Here is a 17,338-nt window from a genome sequence, read left to right on the forward strand (position 1 = left end):
CCCTGTACCTGACAAAAAGAAATGCCTTGCTTCCTGCACCTTCAAGTTATTTGTAAACCGATGTGATAAGTAAATCCAACACCGGTATATAAAAACAAACAAATACATAAATAAATAAAACTCCCTAGCCAGCCCCCACCCACAGGGGCTGTGACCACTGCCTCCGCAGCATCCCCAGCTAGCCCGGGGAAGAAGACGGACGACCCGCCTCAGGGATCATCCTGGGGACCTTCTGCATGTCCGGACTGGCCCAGTGCCTTTTTAATAAATAGAAAGGGTTGCCCCCCCCCTGGTGCGGTGGCAGTGCTGAGTCCTGTCATGTGGAAGAGCTGGTTTGGTTCTAGGGCTATGGTTCTATGGCTCCTCAGGCCGGTACTGAGGAGCCATAGAACCACAGAACCACAGCATTTGTCCACAGCATCCACTGAGGATGCTGTGGACAAAGCCTTCGCAACCCTCGGGTGGAAGGCGGGGTCCCGGTCAGCGATATCCAGTGGGAGGATGGACGTAGGGTCCACATGAGCCGGATTGTGGAGGGAGCCACTGGTTGTAGACCCTGGCCTCAAACTGTTTCCTCCATCCCTAGTGCTAGAAAGTAAAAAGCAAAACGAGGTTCATGGTGCCAAAGCCCACCAAGACCGGTTCCAACGAAGCAGGTGGAAATTACCGAGCCCTAAAAAAAAAAAAAAAAGGACTGGGAAGCATCAGATGACTTTAATCCAACAGAACCTGACTGATGTTGGACTCCCTGTCTGAGCCTGAGAAAGGGCTGAGGCCTGTGCTTTGGATCTGATTTCCTACATCGTCTAGTGAAAAAAATACCCTCCTGCCTTAGGGGAGTTTACAGACAAATAATTTGATTTTTATAGGCTGTAGGTCCTTCCAGCGATACAGTCACAGCTGCATTCAGCACCAGGACAGGAGAGAAACAAGACAGGAGGATAAAAGGCTTGATGTAATATGGGGTGGGTTAAAACGAGGCATGGAAATTCAGGGCACAGTTTCTAAACGCGCAGGTAATGCATCAGGAGTTTAAACAGGGGGCTGAGTGGGAAAATGTGTGATGAGCACATTTTAACATGGGGGCCGGGGAGCAGGGAAGTCTCTCAGATCTGATTAACAATAACGACCACAAAGCTCAAGGTTTGTGCACATAAGACAGTTATGCGCACAAAACATGATTTTTTATGCATAAGAAATCATATGTGCACAAAAATGCTTTCATTGCAAAAACCATTCTGTTGTGCACAGAAAACATGCTTTGTGTGTTGCGCTTCTCTGAAAACAGATGCTTAGAGCCACCAGTTCTAGAGAAAAACTTTTTATTAAAATGCTACAAAATAATATAAGGTATACTTTGGAGAGAGAGAGACAGCGTGCTATGCAAAGCACCGATATAACTCTCTGTCTAAGCGATTATACCGAAAGCAAGACTATAGGATTTCTACACTAGATTACCTACTTGCTAAAATCTCGATCATTGGTTTTCTGTTATAAACAAAAGATCTGAATGGACCTATGGTAATTTACTCCCAGCTTCCATGCTAATTATTCTCCCCTTGTATGTAGATTAGGTTATCTACGGCTTGCAATTAGATGGCATATAAACTGGCCAAAAATGTTCTAATGTTGTAGTTCAGCGTCTTTCATCTTAGGTATAGAGTCTTTTTGTCTAGGAAAACAAGTACAAAACTGTTGATGATCAAAAATCAAAAACTGAGAACAAGAATAATGACTTCAAGTGTGATATGTCAAAAAGTGTTTAACTGCTTCCTCACTGCTTTCATGTCTGTAATGGGTGCTGGTAAGCGCAAATCCTGATTACAGGTCCTGGCAAGGGAACTCCACTTTCTGCCCCTAGTCTGACAATAGGGCTGGAAATTTTACTCTCAGTGCTGAAATTTCTCTCTGTGTTGTGTACACAACTGCAAATTAAACTGTGCACTCTAAGTGCACAAAGCCCAAAGTAATTGTAATTATTAGCCAACTAGAGCCGGGTGAACCGAGGCAGGGGGAGAGAACATGACCCCCCCCAGGATCACGCAGAGTCAATGACTGAGGCACAGGGGGATAAAGTGACGCCCCCAGGGTCACACAGAGAGTCAGTGACTAAGGCACAGGGAGGTAAAGTGACTCCCCAGGGTCACACAGAGAGTCAGTGACTAAGGCACAGGGAAGTAAAGTGACTCCCAAGGTCACACAGAGTCAGTGACTAAGGCACAGGGAAGTAAAGTGACTCCCAAGGTCACACAGAGAGTCAGTGACTAAGGCACAGGGAGGTAAAGTGACTCCCCAGGGTCACACAGAGAGTCAGGGACTGAGGCACAGGGGGATAAAGTGACTCCCCCAGGGTCACACAGAGAGTCAGTGACTGAGGCACAGGGGGATAAAGTGACTCCCCAGGGTCACACAGAGAGTCAGTGACTAAGGCACAGGGAGGTAAAGTGACTCCCAGGGTCACACAGAGAGTCAGTGACTGAGGCACAGAGGGAAAAAGTGACTCCACCCAGGGTCACACAGAGAGTCAGAGGCTGAGGCACAGGGAGGTAAAGTGACTCCCCCCAGGGTCACACAGAGAGTCAATGACTGAGGCACAGGGGGATAAAGTGACGCCCCCAGGGTCACACAGAGAGTCAGTGACTAAGGCACAGGGAGGTAAAGTGACTCTCCCAGGGTCACATAGAGAGTCAGTGACTGAGGCACAGGGGGATAAAGTGACTCCCCAGGGTCACACAGAGAGTCAGTGACTAAGGCACAGGGAGGTAAAGTGACTCCCAGGGTCACACAGAGAGTCAGTGACTGAGGCACAGAGGGAAAAAGTGACTCCCCCAGAGTCACACAGAGTCAGTGACTGAGACACAGGGAGGTAAAGTGACTCCCCCAGGGTCACACAGAGTCAGGGACTGAGTCAAGGAAATAAAGAAGGCAATTTTCAAAGACATTTCCACAGGTAAACACCTCACATATGAGGTGAGAATAATTATCATGGAAGCTGAGAGTAAATTACCATAGGTCCAAAACCTCCCCTCCCTCCCCCCATGGAGGAACCTATGCACATTCTCACCCAGGTGGGTATTTCCCTATTCAGGGGGGGGGGGGGGGGGCGGCTAAGGTAGTAGGCACTGAGATTTCATTTTGAAATCGCCGATGTTTCTTTAATCACCCCCCCCCCCAAGACATTGCACCTGCAAAGCATTCTGGGAGAAACAGCCTCCCCCCCAACTGTTGCTGGTGGCCACCGCAGGATTTTGAAAGGAAAGCTCCACAGTGTTTCCCTCTGAAAATCAGCTTGAGGGCCAGCTGGTGGGCTCTGCCATGGGTAAGGGGCAGGGCCAGTGCAAGGATATTAGGTGCCCCAGGTGAACCTTGTGCCCACCCTCCCACCCAGTCCCGACCCCAACCTCATTCGTTGAGACACCACTCATGGCCCGAGCGTGCACTTTTCGCAGCCGGGAGCAGGATGGGCACTGCTAACCGTCAGCCGATTCTGTGCTTCTCTGGGCCGCTTGGGGCCTGCCGAGCCTCTGCTCCTCTCTGCTGTGAGCGGGATGGGCTCCGCTCACGGCTCCACATGGCTGCCCTTCAGTGCCCCTTACTGCCTGGCACCCTAGGCAACCGCCTAGTTCACCTACTAGGACGCACCGGCCCCGAGTAAGGGGGCAGACGATGACCCTCGTGGGGCTCCTTCCGTCTGTGGCAGACAGGGAGAGGACACGACAGAGAGCGGGGCCCCTTGCTCGGGGGTTGTGGGCTAGCGTCAGGCGGGAAGATGTCCTTCCTCATTCTGTTTCGTTTGCAATCACACATGGCAAATGGTGTCAGGTATTTTGCAGAAATAAAACGAACCGGCTGGACAGCTCTTTCTCTCTTCCCAGCCTTTGCTGCCTGCGCGTCTTTCCGAACACTTCCTGCTCCATGCGGGCGCGCGACGGGCTGCAGCACCCCCCCACCCCCGAGACACGCATGCGTCAGCGGCGCTGGAGCCCGGCTCGGCTGAGTCAGCGCCCTCCGTCTGGTTCCCACAGGGATCTGCTCTGCTGGAGCCCTCACCCGCTGAACGCAATCGATTCCTCAGCTTTGAGTCAGCAGAACTGCTCACAAACGGATGCAGCTCGTGCCCCTGACAGGATTTTGCCCACCTCCTCCCCCACTAAGATCAAAGTACAGGAGTGGAAGTTTCCTGCAGCAAAAGTGTGAAAATTGCTAAGCACGCTGACAAACAGTTCCAGATCTTGTATTTTACATTATAAAACAGTTTCCAATCTTGGCTACGTCTGTTTAAATTATTTTCTTTTTGCTGGGTGAGAAAAAGGGATCGAAGAAATCAGTACAGGAGGAGCAGAGGGATGGGGAGAGTGAGGAGTGGGGATGAGAGATGATGAGGAAGATGGCAGGGAGAGGAGTGGAGGAAGGAGGAGCATCTGAGGTGGTAAATTCCAGAATCTGGAAATAAGAGACAGGTAGGAAGGAAGAGACACAGGTTCCAGGGTTTGGAGGCCAGAATTCAAGATCCAGGGATAGAGGATATGAACTGCAGTGGAAGGCTGGGGGAAGGAGGAATAGTGGCACTGTGTGGCCAATCGCAGGTGGGAAAGCTTCCTGTGAAGTTCAAGAACAGGGATCTGAGAAGTTACCAGATAAATTACATTTATTCATCTCAGAAATTCCCTTTTACAGTGGAAAGACTCCGTGTAACCGTGAGGAAGCCACTCTCCCTGTGGCTCAGTTTCTGCGTGACCCTGGGGGAGTCACTTTCTCACCCCATGCCTGTCACTGAAGCTCTGTGTGGTCCTGAGGCAGTCACACCGAGTCAGTAACTATTTGTCTTTGCTCAAGCGTAATCGCAAAACAACAAAACCCCCAGACTCCTTTACCAAAAAGATTTTCTGCATGGTACAAATCATTAAAGTTCCCTTTCTAATTCAGGCCCTTTGACTCATCTTCCTGTTCCTTCCGTTTATGGTCAGGTAATGCAGGCAACAAAATATGCAGCAAGGCTACCTCCCCCAGAGGTGGCTGCATGTGCATCTCTGAGCCAGGAGCGTGGGATCTGTACTGTGATCTTATTATACTAATTAAAAGTCATCATCACTGCTCCTCAAGAGCCTAATGGAATTCCAAAGAAAACATGCAAAAGCAAAGTGGATTCTTGCTTTACGATTTCTGGACTGATGCAGCAGTGCAGAAAGTGAATTGGGCCCAGCTCTCCGGCGTGAGCTTTATTCCAGCCTGGCTTTCTTCTGCTGCTGGCTGTTGGCCTCCATGCAATTTTGGACCTTGGGTGACCCCCCCCTGGGCTCGCGGCACCACAAAGTCCACAGGATGGGCATGGAGGCAGACAGAGCAGTCAGCATAATTGCACATTTCTCCCCCTTTCAGTCTGATTCAGGGGTCTCTCTGCACTTGCGTCTAAAGAGATCTTTCTCCTCTTCATGTAGTATAAGAAGAAAAAGAAAAAAAAAAAAAGAGTCCACCATTCGTTAAGACGATGGACAGGTGTTAAAACTGCCCCTTCTTCAGCTGCTCATGCTATGTGCATACTGTGGCTATCGCAGGCTACTGCTGCTCCTTGCAGCTTTGTGTGCTGTATTCATACTGGGGGTGGCTCTGGGCACTGCTGTCTTTTCTCCCCTTGGTCTCTTTACCATTTGTACTGTATTCTTACGTGGAGGTCAGCATAGCCGCATCGCACCTGAGTTATAACCATGGAAGGACATTTAATAAATATTTTGCTTCAGGCTGAAAGTCTGCGCCAAAACTAAGAGCAGCATCATGATTTTGTTTCTTTAAACCCTAATCCTAAAAAAAAAAAACCAAAACAATTTTATTTCTGCATTAGCTCTTTTCCTATCATTAGCAGCTTAAATTTGGCTTCAGGGAGCTCTGCCTGCTCAGCCATTCTGGGGAGACCTTGGCATCACCGCTGGATCTGTTCCTACTCTGCCCAGGTGGTATAAGGGGACTCCCTAGGATGGGGGTGAAGTGGTTCCAGCTGTGACCTCTGACCTCAGGATGTTCCTGCCACGTTGGAGCTTGGTTTGTTGATTCTGGGGCTCACATCATAGCTTCTGTGGCTGGGTTTGGAGAATCTCTGTGAAAAGTCCTTAAAAAGAAAAAAAAAAAAGAGACGTAAGAACCAATGTTAAAACCAATGCAAGAAACGCTTTCAGCTAGAATGAGCAGTCTCATCCCCAGCTCCCCCTGTATCTGACAGCTCTAACCTGGGCCTTATAAATCATTCTGTTACAGGCCGCTATTTTTATGCCTTGACCGGGATCTGGAACAAGTAACACTTATAGTGGTAGCAGGATGATGATACATATTGTCTTTTAAAACTCTCTTTCGGCAAGGTCTCTTGTATTATATTTTGATTACAAGATGTGTTTTAATTATGTTGTGTTTGATGGTATGTTTGTTTTAATCTAGGATTTTTTTTTGTGTGTATTAACTATTTTGTTTAATTCTATTTAAGTTTTAAATTGTAAATTGCCTAGGCAGTAAGCAATAAATAAATGCTGGAGAAAGAGGCTGCCTCTGTATAAGAGATCTGACATGAGCAGAGGTAGAAGGGGTAAATTTCTATCCTCTTTCTTGTGATATTTCACTTTACTACTTACTTAACATTTCTAAACCCATGCTGTGCACAAGACAGTCCCTTCTACCGCGAGCTTACCCTCACTACTTGAGACACGTAGACAAGACCAATAAGTTTATAGTAGTCACTTAAACTGTTACAGTAAACACACTGAAGGCCGAGATCTGGAAGAGTCAAGGCTTTCTGGGGATTTAAAAAGGTGAGACTTGCAAATGGCCAGAGGCTGCTCCAGGCGGATGTGTCTGCTTCTGCTTTTCTTTCCCTGCCCATCCATTAGCAGGTAGGGCTGACAGGAGAGGGGCGGCACTGTCTCTCGCTATTTATGGGGTCGGCTTTCAGGCTGGCATGGATTCCTTTTAGCTGGAGCCTGTGGCACCAGTTTTCAAAGAGAAAGTATCTGGGTGATTTTTAATTTGAAATCTGGCACCGGTACAAAGATACCCCTGAACGGCTGTGCCTTTGTTTTTTGGTGCTGGTGCTTTTGTCCGTGGAAAATGAGCAGCGTGGATTTGAACGTACGTATCTTCCTCCCTACCGACCTCACCATGGCCCCTGCCAACGCCTCCTCCGTGCCTTGCGGCAGGCCTCACGGGCTTCTCACCATGACGGGGGGGGGGGGGGGGGGATGAAAGGCCGTTCTCAGGCACTGACTTTATGCGCATAAATCACTCTTTGCCCATGGAAATAGCTTTAAAAATTATCCTTCCTACGATCCAGGGGTGGAGGATTTGCTGTCCAATCACAAACATGACTGCGTGCACAGGATTCAGATCCTGACGATACGCACAGAGGGGAGCACAGGTCCCCGTTTCCTCTGGCAGTGACAGCAGGCAGGGCCTAGGCCGATGCCTTCCTAGGGTGGATAAGGCACGTGCATGTTTCCGTGCATTAATCAGGTTCTGCCTGCAGCCAGCAGGGAATAAAAGGCAGTAGGTTTCGTTTGCTGGATTTTCAGTCCCATAGGTATGGGGCTTTTGGCTACCTTAAAAAGGTGTGTTCTGGGGCAGAAAACTACTCCCTGCGTACATTTAAGTTGCAAAATTGTACGTGTTTATAGTAAGATTTGCTTGTTTGGTCATAAAATCCTCTCTTCTCTGTTCACACCCAGCTCTTTCGCAAGTCACATAAGATATAAGTGGATGGCTTCTGTTCTGCATGTTGTGCGGAATAGCAGTGCCATTTTTTCAAACAGCCTTTTTGATGCCACCCATGGCGCTGGTCCACGGGCAGGCCAGGCAGCTGGCACCATTTTTTTTAAAAGGAGTCCAGCAGGGCAGGAGTGAGCAAGGATCAGGCCTCTGTTGGGCCCGATCCCCACAGGAGGGGGCTGGGGAGGTTGCTAGCCCCAGAAGATTTCTGGGATGAAAGGGCAGGGGGAGGGACTCAGCTCAATCCAGTTGGGTAGACCCAGCCCTCAGCTGATTTCTTGTGAGGGCTTCAGAGGGACCCGTGGATGCTCCATATCAATTTTTTTTTTTAATATTTCAGTTCTGCAAACCAACAAAAACTGCCATAAACATTAGAACAAAACAAACACCTCCACGAATCAAGAAAAGAACCAAAAACGAGAACTTGTTGGCTGCACAACCCTCCAAACTTCTGATTTCGTTTGCTCCTTGCCTGGGAGCTACAGCCCTAGTGCCAAACCCCCATATCCCCAGCCCTGGCCCCCGCAAGCTTAGGCATGGCTGTGAACAGGACTCGCCCTCAGGCCAGCTCTCCCGTATAAACCTAAAAACTTGCATTCAGCCGCCGAATGAGACATTTAGGGTGCAGTTCCGTCACGCCCCACGCTGCCGACAAATCTGCAGGGACGGTTAAAGCCACAGACCTTCCAGCACCTCGGAGGCCATCAGCTCCTCTGAACATTAGCCCCGCCACCCCCCATAACAAATTACCTGCATACAGTTACACCCGCTGATCTGGAGGCGGATTATTTTTTTTCCTCGGGGAAAATGAATGCACGCTTATGAAAATGCAGAAAGATAGGTAAGGAATTTCAAACCCTAATCACAAGAACATCTCCTCCAACTGCGGGACAAAATGTGTGCAAACGGGCCCCCTGCAGGTACTGATACCTAGGTATCAAGCAGGCAATTTTGTAAGAGCTCCTCTCCTCAGGGAAAGCACGGTTTTATCCTTTTTACTATGTAATCTGTTTAAGTAAGTGAAGTTTTAATTCCATGTAAACATTTTTGTTGTATTAAGAGTCCTCCCACTCAGGTTTTCATGCTCCTGTTCCCCAAATCTGACCTTGAAAATGTTTTAAATAAAACAGAAATAGAAAAAAACGAAAGTATGAGAAATCATTATTATTTGAAAGGAAACATGGAAGTGAACTGACCCCATAACTCGACATATATAAATAAGGAGGAAAAGGAGCACTCTAATTAAATAAAGCAATTTGTGATTTTGTCATTGAAAATCAATTTCTCTCTCTCGTCACATTTAACTGTTTGGGGGGGGGGGGGGGGTTTGTTGATAGTGGAGGCTAGGCCCTGCTCGCCAACCTTGCTGAGGAGCTCTCCACTCTGGCCTCTATCTTCATGCCTAGGTGAAAAATGCAAGACATGGCTCGGTGGAGCGAATGACCGATCTTTGACAGGCTGCTCGGTGAGGGAATGAAAGGAAAGGCATGTGAAAAATTATTTAGGGAGCTATTTAGTTAACATTAAGAACTTTGTAAAATGATAGAAATTAGTGGAACAAAGATAATCACTAATATAGCTAGTGTAATTGCTTGGCATAAGGCCTCTAAAGTTCTGAGAATAAAGATGCCATTATTCTTGTTTGTAACATGAAACAAGTCATGAGATCAGATAGATTAACAGGCTAAATGTTTTCCTGATATCTGTGCATCAGTAACCTGACCACGCCTATTGTTGCTGAGGTGCTCTGCACAGATAGTAGGGCCGCAACTAATGACAAGAACATTTGGGAATAGCCCAAAGAAGAAACTGGGACATTGGTCCTTTATGCTAATTTTCTTGACCTAAATCAATACAGACATGTTAGATTCAGAGAAAGAACAGATCAGAGGAAAAATCTTTTTGGACATTACAGTGGTTAATGAAGTGACTGATCTCCAGCGCTGTGTTTCCAATTTTCCAAGATATATAAGACTCACACTGGAAACTATGAGTGGAAGTATCTTTATATATATTCTTAAAGCAAAATCTAATCTTGTATGCTTTCATTGCTTATTCTCAGAATTATAAGTAAAGCTTCTATACTTATAAATAAGAGTGTTGTGCATTCTGTGATATAATAATCACCATTCAGCCTACCTGCTACAATTCCCCTTCCTGATCCCCTGAATGAGCATGTGTGGACATTAAGGGAAACTCCAAATAGTAAAAGTTTGGAACTGCATATCGACCTCAAAGAGCGTGTTTTATGACTCCATGACCTGGATGGGTGTGTTAGAGTGTCTTGTATTTGCTCTGTTGGGGAGGAAGAATGGGGGTGGGTGTCCGAGTGTATGTTTAGTGGAGAAGGCCTAGAAGGGAATGGGTTGGTAGGAAGTGGTATAATGATGGATGGGTGTAGTGGGGGGGGGGGGGGGGGGGGATTAGTATATGTTGGGTTGGATTGTATGGGAGGCGAGTGGAGGATATGAGAGTGCTGTTGTGGGGGGGGGAACCCTTTCCTCGAACTCTCCACTTTGTCCCTCTCCTTCCCTCCCCTGTGTGTATGGGGGGGGGGGGGGAATTGAGTGATTAGGGAATGACATGGGGGATGTGTCGGTACATGCATGCCCCCACCCCCTCATGATCTGCATTTTCCCCTCTATGTTGGGGGGTGGCAGTGAATGGTGCATGGTGGATAAGTGTAGGCCTCTATTCCTCACCCCATCTCCTCTTTGCAGTTTCCACTGTGTGTATGTGGGGGTGGTGTGTGTGTACCGAGGGGGCATTCTCCCCCACCCTTGCACTGTCTCCCCCTCCCTCACATGTGTAGATGGGGGTGAGTAGGAGGATAGAGAAGGGGTGGGTGTGTGCGCTCACTTTTTTGTTCTTGTACATCCCTCCTTCTCTTTGGGGGTTGGGGGGGGGGGGCAGGCACTCTCCTTCCCTTGCATTCTCCATTTGGTCCCTTTCCCCTATTCTTCTTACACATCCCCCTCCTCCCAACTCACTTTCTCTCACTGAACTCCACACCCCCTTTTTCCTTCCTTCCCACTCATCTCCTCCCCTCCCCCCATCAGGCCTGGTCTTCCAGCTGCTGGTGGGGCCTGCAAAACCTCCACCTCTCTTTCTGATGCCGAGGCCTGGGAAAGTCCAGGCCACCACAGTGCTGATTCTGCTACTCCTCGCCCCGTTGACGGAGGCCTCTTGCTTAGGTGGCAGTGGCAGCCTGTACAGCTGTGTCATAATGCTCACCCAGAACTCCTAATATTTTTATAATATAGAGAGATTATAACATCCATTAAAACGTTTAAAATTTGGAGGCAATTTTGAATAAGTTGTGTTGCTTCACATCTGGGCGTTCTGTTTCCCCACATGAATACCCATTCCCACAATCACCTCCTCCTCCATCTCACCCACACTTCCCATTTCTGTGCTGCGTTCACCTGCTCTCGACAGATGTCCAGCAGGATATCCGCACGGATCAAACACCAGAGCTCTCCGGCCAACGAGATAAAGATGTGCAGGATGTCCATCCACAGCCCCACGGTCAGCATGAGAATCAGGAGTCCCCCCATCCTCACAAACGCTGTCTGGTACACCATCTGCTTGCTGGGGTTCTGCCTCTGCTCTTCTGTCAAGACACGGAGAGGACAGTGAGTTCCAGCCCTGCTGCAACACTGCAGGATAAGCAATGATCCAGGCATCCAAGCCTGAAGGAAATTAGAGGGTTACTGCATTAACAACTAAAAACATAAGAAGCTGCCATACTGGGTCACACCGAGGGTCCATCAAGCCCAGCATCCTGTTTCCAACAGAGGCCAAACCAGGTCACAAGTATCTGGCGAGTACCTAAATATTAGATAGATCCCATGCTACTGATGCCAGTAATGGAAGTGGCAATGGGATCTATTTAATATTTGTGCACTTGCTAAATAGTAGGGTTTTCCAGAGGTGTTTTGAATTGTATCCATGCCCTATTCAGAGTGCAGAGTTTACACAGAGGTTTCCTAAACTGACAGATACAGAGATAAAGAAACACCCACATGAACCTGAGAAGGTATAGAGAGAAATATAATCCATAATAAAGCACAGAAAGTATAGCGAGACTAGGCCTGCTGTGCCATCCACAGGGCACTGCCAGCAGGCACCAACCCTGCTGTGCCAGCAAGACAACGGTGCTAGTCCTAATCCTTTTAAGTACAGATTTCACCCTGTGGCTGCCTCCATCTCACCTTGCATGTAGATCACCAGCAGCGTGTAGCAGATGGTGAGAGGCGTCCAGAAGCGGATGGCCTCCGAGGTGCTGAGGAAGTCCTTGTTGATGAGCGCGATGGCAGCCAGGTCAGCCACCACGAAGGTGATCTTCAGGGCACGGCACAGCAGGCCGGGAATGCCGTGCCAGCTGGTCAGGAGTGCAAGGCAGACCCCGCAGTACCGCTCACGGCTGTGCAGCTCGTACATGGTGCAGATGTGTTTGGACAGCCTGCGCGTGTACCACACAATCAGACCAGCCAATCCCACAGCCAGGATCAGGTTCCAGGTGCGGTGGGGCGCCCCCTCGTGCAGGTAATGGAGGCTGCAGGTGATACCACACCCAAGAGAGTACTGGCACATCAGGAACAGCTGGCTATTCTGTGCCCCCTGCAAACCGACCAGGCAATGGGAAAGGAAAAAGAACTGAGCATTATTCGAAGCAGCAAAGGCAACGAGAAACACATGCAGCGAACCGAGAGAGGAGAATTTCACTTTGCAGTTTTATTTCTATGCTGAGCAGCCATAACAAAAGGGCCACACTTATTTTCCCAAAAAAATTAAAAAGAAAATATTGGTGCAGAAAAGAGAAAGAAAACAAAAGCAATGAGACTGTTTAGAGGAGGAGGGGAGAGTCTGAAGCCAACCATCAATGGTTTGAAAGCGCTGCTCCAGGAAGGACAGATTCTGGGAGCAACAGGGACATTGCTGAAAACTAGAAAGGTGCCCAAGTCCTGAAAAAAAAAAAAAAGACTCTTAACCCCCGAGGTTATGGAGGGGTCCAAGACCCAGAGGAGGATTCTTAACCCCTGAGATTATGGAGATGCCAAAACTCAGAGATGGAGTAAGGAAGGCATTATTACCGCATTTAGTGAAAGAAGCATGGAGACCGCTCTCAGAGAGAATTCCAGGACCACCAGGGCAGCCACACGAGACCCCACCAGAGTGAATATAATGGTGAGGAGGCAGAGGTGCAGATCCTCAAGGAGATGCCTTTGGGACCGGATCTTCTCTCGCTCATTTTTCCTGTCTGGGTCACTGAAACACAGATCACGGAGGGGTGACCCTGATCCCTCATTCGCTGTTTTACCAACAGAGCTGTGAAGGAGGAAGTTCTCAACACTAGAATAGCAAGTCTGGACCAAAGTGCACCGGCAGAGCTGGAAGTGTGTGACCCAGTAATAGAATAGCAGGGGGTGCTGCAGGGCAGGAGTGAGGTGCACTGGCAAAGTTGTACTGGCTTGGCAGGGCTGCTATAGCTCAGGACTGATGTACACTGATATTTCCTGAGAAATAAAGTCATCCTAAATTACTTAAGAAATCAATTTTCAAACAATTTTACTCTGTCAGCCTAGCAGTTACTTCGGTAAAATTGTTGGTTGAAAAATGCCCCTCACATGGGTAAGACTGCTCGTGCTGTTTCATGTTTACCTGCATCACAAAGGACTGGGGGAGGGTGAAGCCTGCAGACAACATGGGGATTTCGTTTTGAAATCCCGGTATATAGTTTATGGAACCAACTATGAACCCGCTGACCTTGATGGCCAGTTCTGAATATTCAAAGGGAAACTCCGAAGGGAATTTTCCTTTGCAAATTGGCTTGCAGGATTTATAAATGACCCTTGCAATCTCTAATAAAATAAACGAGCTTGCTAGCCTACAGTCTGTATTGTAGTACTTGGTATACTGTATCTATAAGAGTTACCATGTGTTGTGTTTGCCCTGCTTATTATTGCAATGGATGCTACCGACACCTGGTGGCTACTCCTGGTACTGCTGCCTCTCTGTAATTGAATCAGGTCGAGCAGGGAGGAGGGAGGAGGAAAGTGGCTGAGATTGGGCTGCTGATGGAGAGGAGGAAGTGTACTGGGGTCAGACTGGGGGGGGGGGGTGGCTGGAGTGATGGATGGAAGGGAGAGAGAGTTCATCTCCCCTCCTTCCTCCCTACACTTGTTCCGTGAATTGGGCTCACCCAAAGTGGTGGCGACTGGTAGAGAATAAATGGGGTAACACCAACCCGCAAACTTAAATCTTGGAAGCAGTGGACCTCAAGGGGATACTGGGGCAGGGAGTGCACCTGAATACTTGCCTTTTTAGCCATCATTTTCTAAGGGCCTTTTCGCTAGTTAATTAATCTGTGTTTACAGGCTTGAAGTACATCAGGAATCAGTACATATTCAGCTTAATGGTTTAGGTTCTGGGTAATCTGCTCTAGCTCCAATACAAGCACAAGAAGCCCGCAACATGAGCCCTAGCAAAGGGAGAATGATGTTCGCTCGGGGTCAGCAACTGCATAATAATTAATTAGTGTATCATTTCCACTCCCTTCCCTCACTCTGACCCTGGAGGTTCTCTCCCAACACCTAAGTCACTGAGCCTGGATGCCTTACTTTATCTCCCTGTGCCTCAGTTTGCCCAACTTTTTAGGCAGGTGACTGCCTTTTGGGAAGCTGGGGCTCTGGTAATGATGCAGGGTTTCATTAAAGGCTCCCCCTCCCAGCACTAGGGCTGCACAGTCTGTCTGAAGAAACACTGAGAAAAGGTGATTTTTTTTTTTTAGGTTTACAGGGTCCGGTTGCTGTAATGAAAGGAACGCAATAGCAAATCCGGAGAGCCCGAGCCCCCTACACGAGGACGGGTTAGAAGGCGCTAGGACCTGGCGGACTCTCGCTGCACTTACTTCAGGCACTGGATGAAGAGATGAACCTTCATGAGGCTGCACAGGACGGAGACAGCACAGGCTCCCACCACACCTGCGGGGGGGAACAGGACAGAGGGAGACGATGAGAAGAGGACGGGGGTTGGGGGACGGACGGACAGACAGACGGCCGGCTAGCAGTACCTTGCAGCAGGGAATCCAGCGGGCGGGTGGCGCCCCACACGTCCCAGGGAAACCGCGGGAGGAAGGCGGTGAGGAAGGCGAGCATGTCGGAGCGTGCTGCAGCCTGGCCCGGCCGGGGCTCTGCCTCCCTCCTCTGCTGGCAGCTTTCGGGCTCAAAGGTCGCCCCAGGAACACCCATGGGCGCCGGGGGGGAGGGGCAAGCCTTACCTGCGCTTAAAGCAACAGCACAGGCATCGCCATAGCAGTCTGCCCCCCTTTCCTGCTTCTTTTGATTTCTTTTCGTGCGTATTCTCAGGTCTTCTTTCTTTACTCACCTGATCTAGTTTATTTTCATTACTTTTTTAAATGTCTTTTACATGCTCTTACAAAAAACAAACAAAAAAGCGAGTGCAGCTTCCGGTCTGACAATCTACTTCCCGGGCCCTCGCGGTTGGATCTCGCATGCCCGCTCCACACGTTGTCGGGGCTTGGGACCAGAGCAGGTGCTCACTGTCTCCCTTTGGCCGCTGCTATGGCTGGGGGAGAGGAAGACAGGAAAGCAAAGGAGAGGTACAAGTTTTTGGGTACTTGCCAGGTTCTTATGGCCTGGATTGGCCACTGTTGGAAACAGGATGCTGGGCTTGATGGACCCTTGGTCTGACCCAGCATGGCATTTTCTTATGTTCTTAAGGAAGGAGAAGGGGAAAGAAAGGCACGGGGGAGGCGAAAACTCAAAGCGAGATGGGGTAGGAGATGGGGTAGGACTAGAAGAGAGGAAGGCATGGGAAAAGAGAAAAAATGGGGAAAAGACACTAGGAAGAAAACTAAATAAGTGAGGGGTAAGGAGGAGCAGAGAAGAAATGAAATGAGTAAAGGAAGAGTGACAAGGAGCGAAGGAAACCAAAGCGATTTGAAATGCCGGAAAGGAGAGCGAATACTCCCACATGAGAGTTGCATGGGCCTCTGAGATCCGCTCTTCAGCTGTCCATGTTGTATTCTTGCTTTTTACTGGGGTAGGGGAGTATTTTAATCAGCAGCATAGCAGCCCCTTGCTCTAATTTAAATTAACAACAATAAAGCCTAATTAAATTCATGGCATTAGAAAAGCTCCTGATTCAGGTTCCCATTTAATCTGGGTTGGCATGCATTACAATTTAAGAAGAGGGTTTTTAAAGACATTGCTGGTTTTATTCGTCAATTGTCTTAAACTGCCAATAAAACTGCTCTTAAAGAAGAAAATGGAGCAGTCCATAGCTAGAAACGAAAAGCTCAGGGGGGGCAGTGAAGGCCACGCAGCAGCTGCCCTCACTCCAATGTGTAAACAGTCCAGGGCCACGGCTCCGTCATTGTCCTGCTACAAGGACAGCAGTGGTAAGAAAATCTCTTTATCTGATAGCAAGCCAGAATGCCAATAAAAGAGCAGGAGGCAGCCGCCATTAAGTAGTAAGAGTACTTTGTTCAGTCTGATTTTATTCCTGAGGAAACAGGAGTATTGGAAAAATTTCTCCTTAACTGCTCTCACTGGTACAGCTCTAACAGGCTGAGGCCAAATGTTTCTTTCTGCCTGTACCTGAAAGTACATTTTCTATGCGCAAAACTTACAGCCGAGGCAGCAAGTCAGTGCTTTAGCCAGCTATCTGCCATAGCTCACCCCTACTTAGCCAGCTAAGTAGCAGTGGCTTGCACCAGATAGCTGGATAAATACTGACTTATCTGGCAGCTGCTTCCTATGGCCAGATAAATCAGTATCAGGGTGACGAGGGCTGGGCAGAGGCAATGGTCATAGCCCGTGGCCCAGTCAGGGGCGGATTGGCCTATCGGGGGATCGGGCATCTCCCGGTGGGCCGATTCCTCCAGTCGCGTGGTCTGCCGTGCGCAGCCGTGACAGAGCCGCGCTCGGGCCGACCACGTGATGTGTCCTGGGCGGCGAATACCCGGGCCGGTCCGACAGCGTGAATCCACCCCTGGGCACTGGTTTTAGGAGAGAATTCAGGATCATGGATGCAATGACCAGAATAGGGAGGTAGGGGGGCAGGAAGGGAGAATTTGGAGGTAGTTGCAAACAAGGGGCCCTAGCACCAGATCCCAGGCCTGGTTCTGCTTTAAGCTGGCAGTGCAAAAGAGGACAGTGCCAGGTCACAAAACCTATGACAGACTTTGACAACAGATGACTTTTACATCCATATAATGTATCATTTACCTGTGTACTACAGCATGAAAGACACATTTGATCTCCAGCTTTGCCTCACTTCCCCACTACAGAGGATTATTGGGGGCACCTTGAATGCCAATACTGTTTTAACTCCAGCACTAGTTATGAGGGAGACGTTCCTGTTCTCATCCACTAGAGGGCACTGCAGTACTTGGCTTGTAGGGGAGAGCACAGGAAATTACAGGACTGAAGTGATGGATTATGGGAAAAGGCAGACAAAGTATGGAAGAAACAGATCCACAGTCGTGCATTGATACAGATCTCTCTCTGTACTCCTGCAGCCAGGGCCTGTTTTGCACTGAGGGAGACAGAGCAAGACCCCTCCCCGC

The 17,338-nt window shown here is 48.8% G+C and overlaps 2 protein-coding genes across 2 annotated transcripts in view; both read right to left on the bottom strand.

Annotated features, from left to right (window-relative positions):
- FBLIM1 (filamin binding LIM protein 1) overlaps positions 1–3,939 on the bottom strand; it is a 42,456-nt gene extending 38,517 nt beyond the window's left edge. Inside the window, exon 1 of the mRNA XM_029578955.1 lies at positions 3,847–3,939. The gene's annotated coding sequence lies outside the window, so the exon portion shown is untranslated. The remainder of the gene's footprint in view (positions 1–3,846) is intronic.
- A 2,028-nt stretch (positions 3,940–5,967) lies between these two features.
- Positions 5,968–15,969, bottom strand: TMEM82 (transmembrane protein 82). The gene is made up of 6 exons (XM_029578957.1): positions 14,819–15,969; positions 14,657–14,729; positions 12,840–13,014; positions 11,958–12,366; positions 11,169–11,356; positions 5,968–6,103 (listed from the first exon to the last, which is right to left on the bottom strand). The coding sequence occupies exons 1-6, from the start codon at positions 14,994–14,996 to the stop codon at positions 6,008–6,010; spliced, it is 1,119 nt and encodes a 372-aa protein (XP_029434817.1). The 5' UTR covers positions 14,997–15,969; the 3' UTR covers positions 5,968–6,007.
- Positions 15,970–17,338: the final 1,369 nt, after the last annotated feature.

Source organism: Rhinatrema bivittatum, chromosome 15, assembly GCF_901001135.1.
Source record: "Rhinatrema bivittatum chromosome 15, aRhiBiv1.1, whole genome shotgun sequence".
NCBI lineage: Eukaryota > Metazoa > Chordata > Amphibia > Gymnophiona > Rhinatrematidae > Rhinatrema > Rhinatrema bivittatum.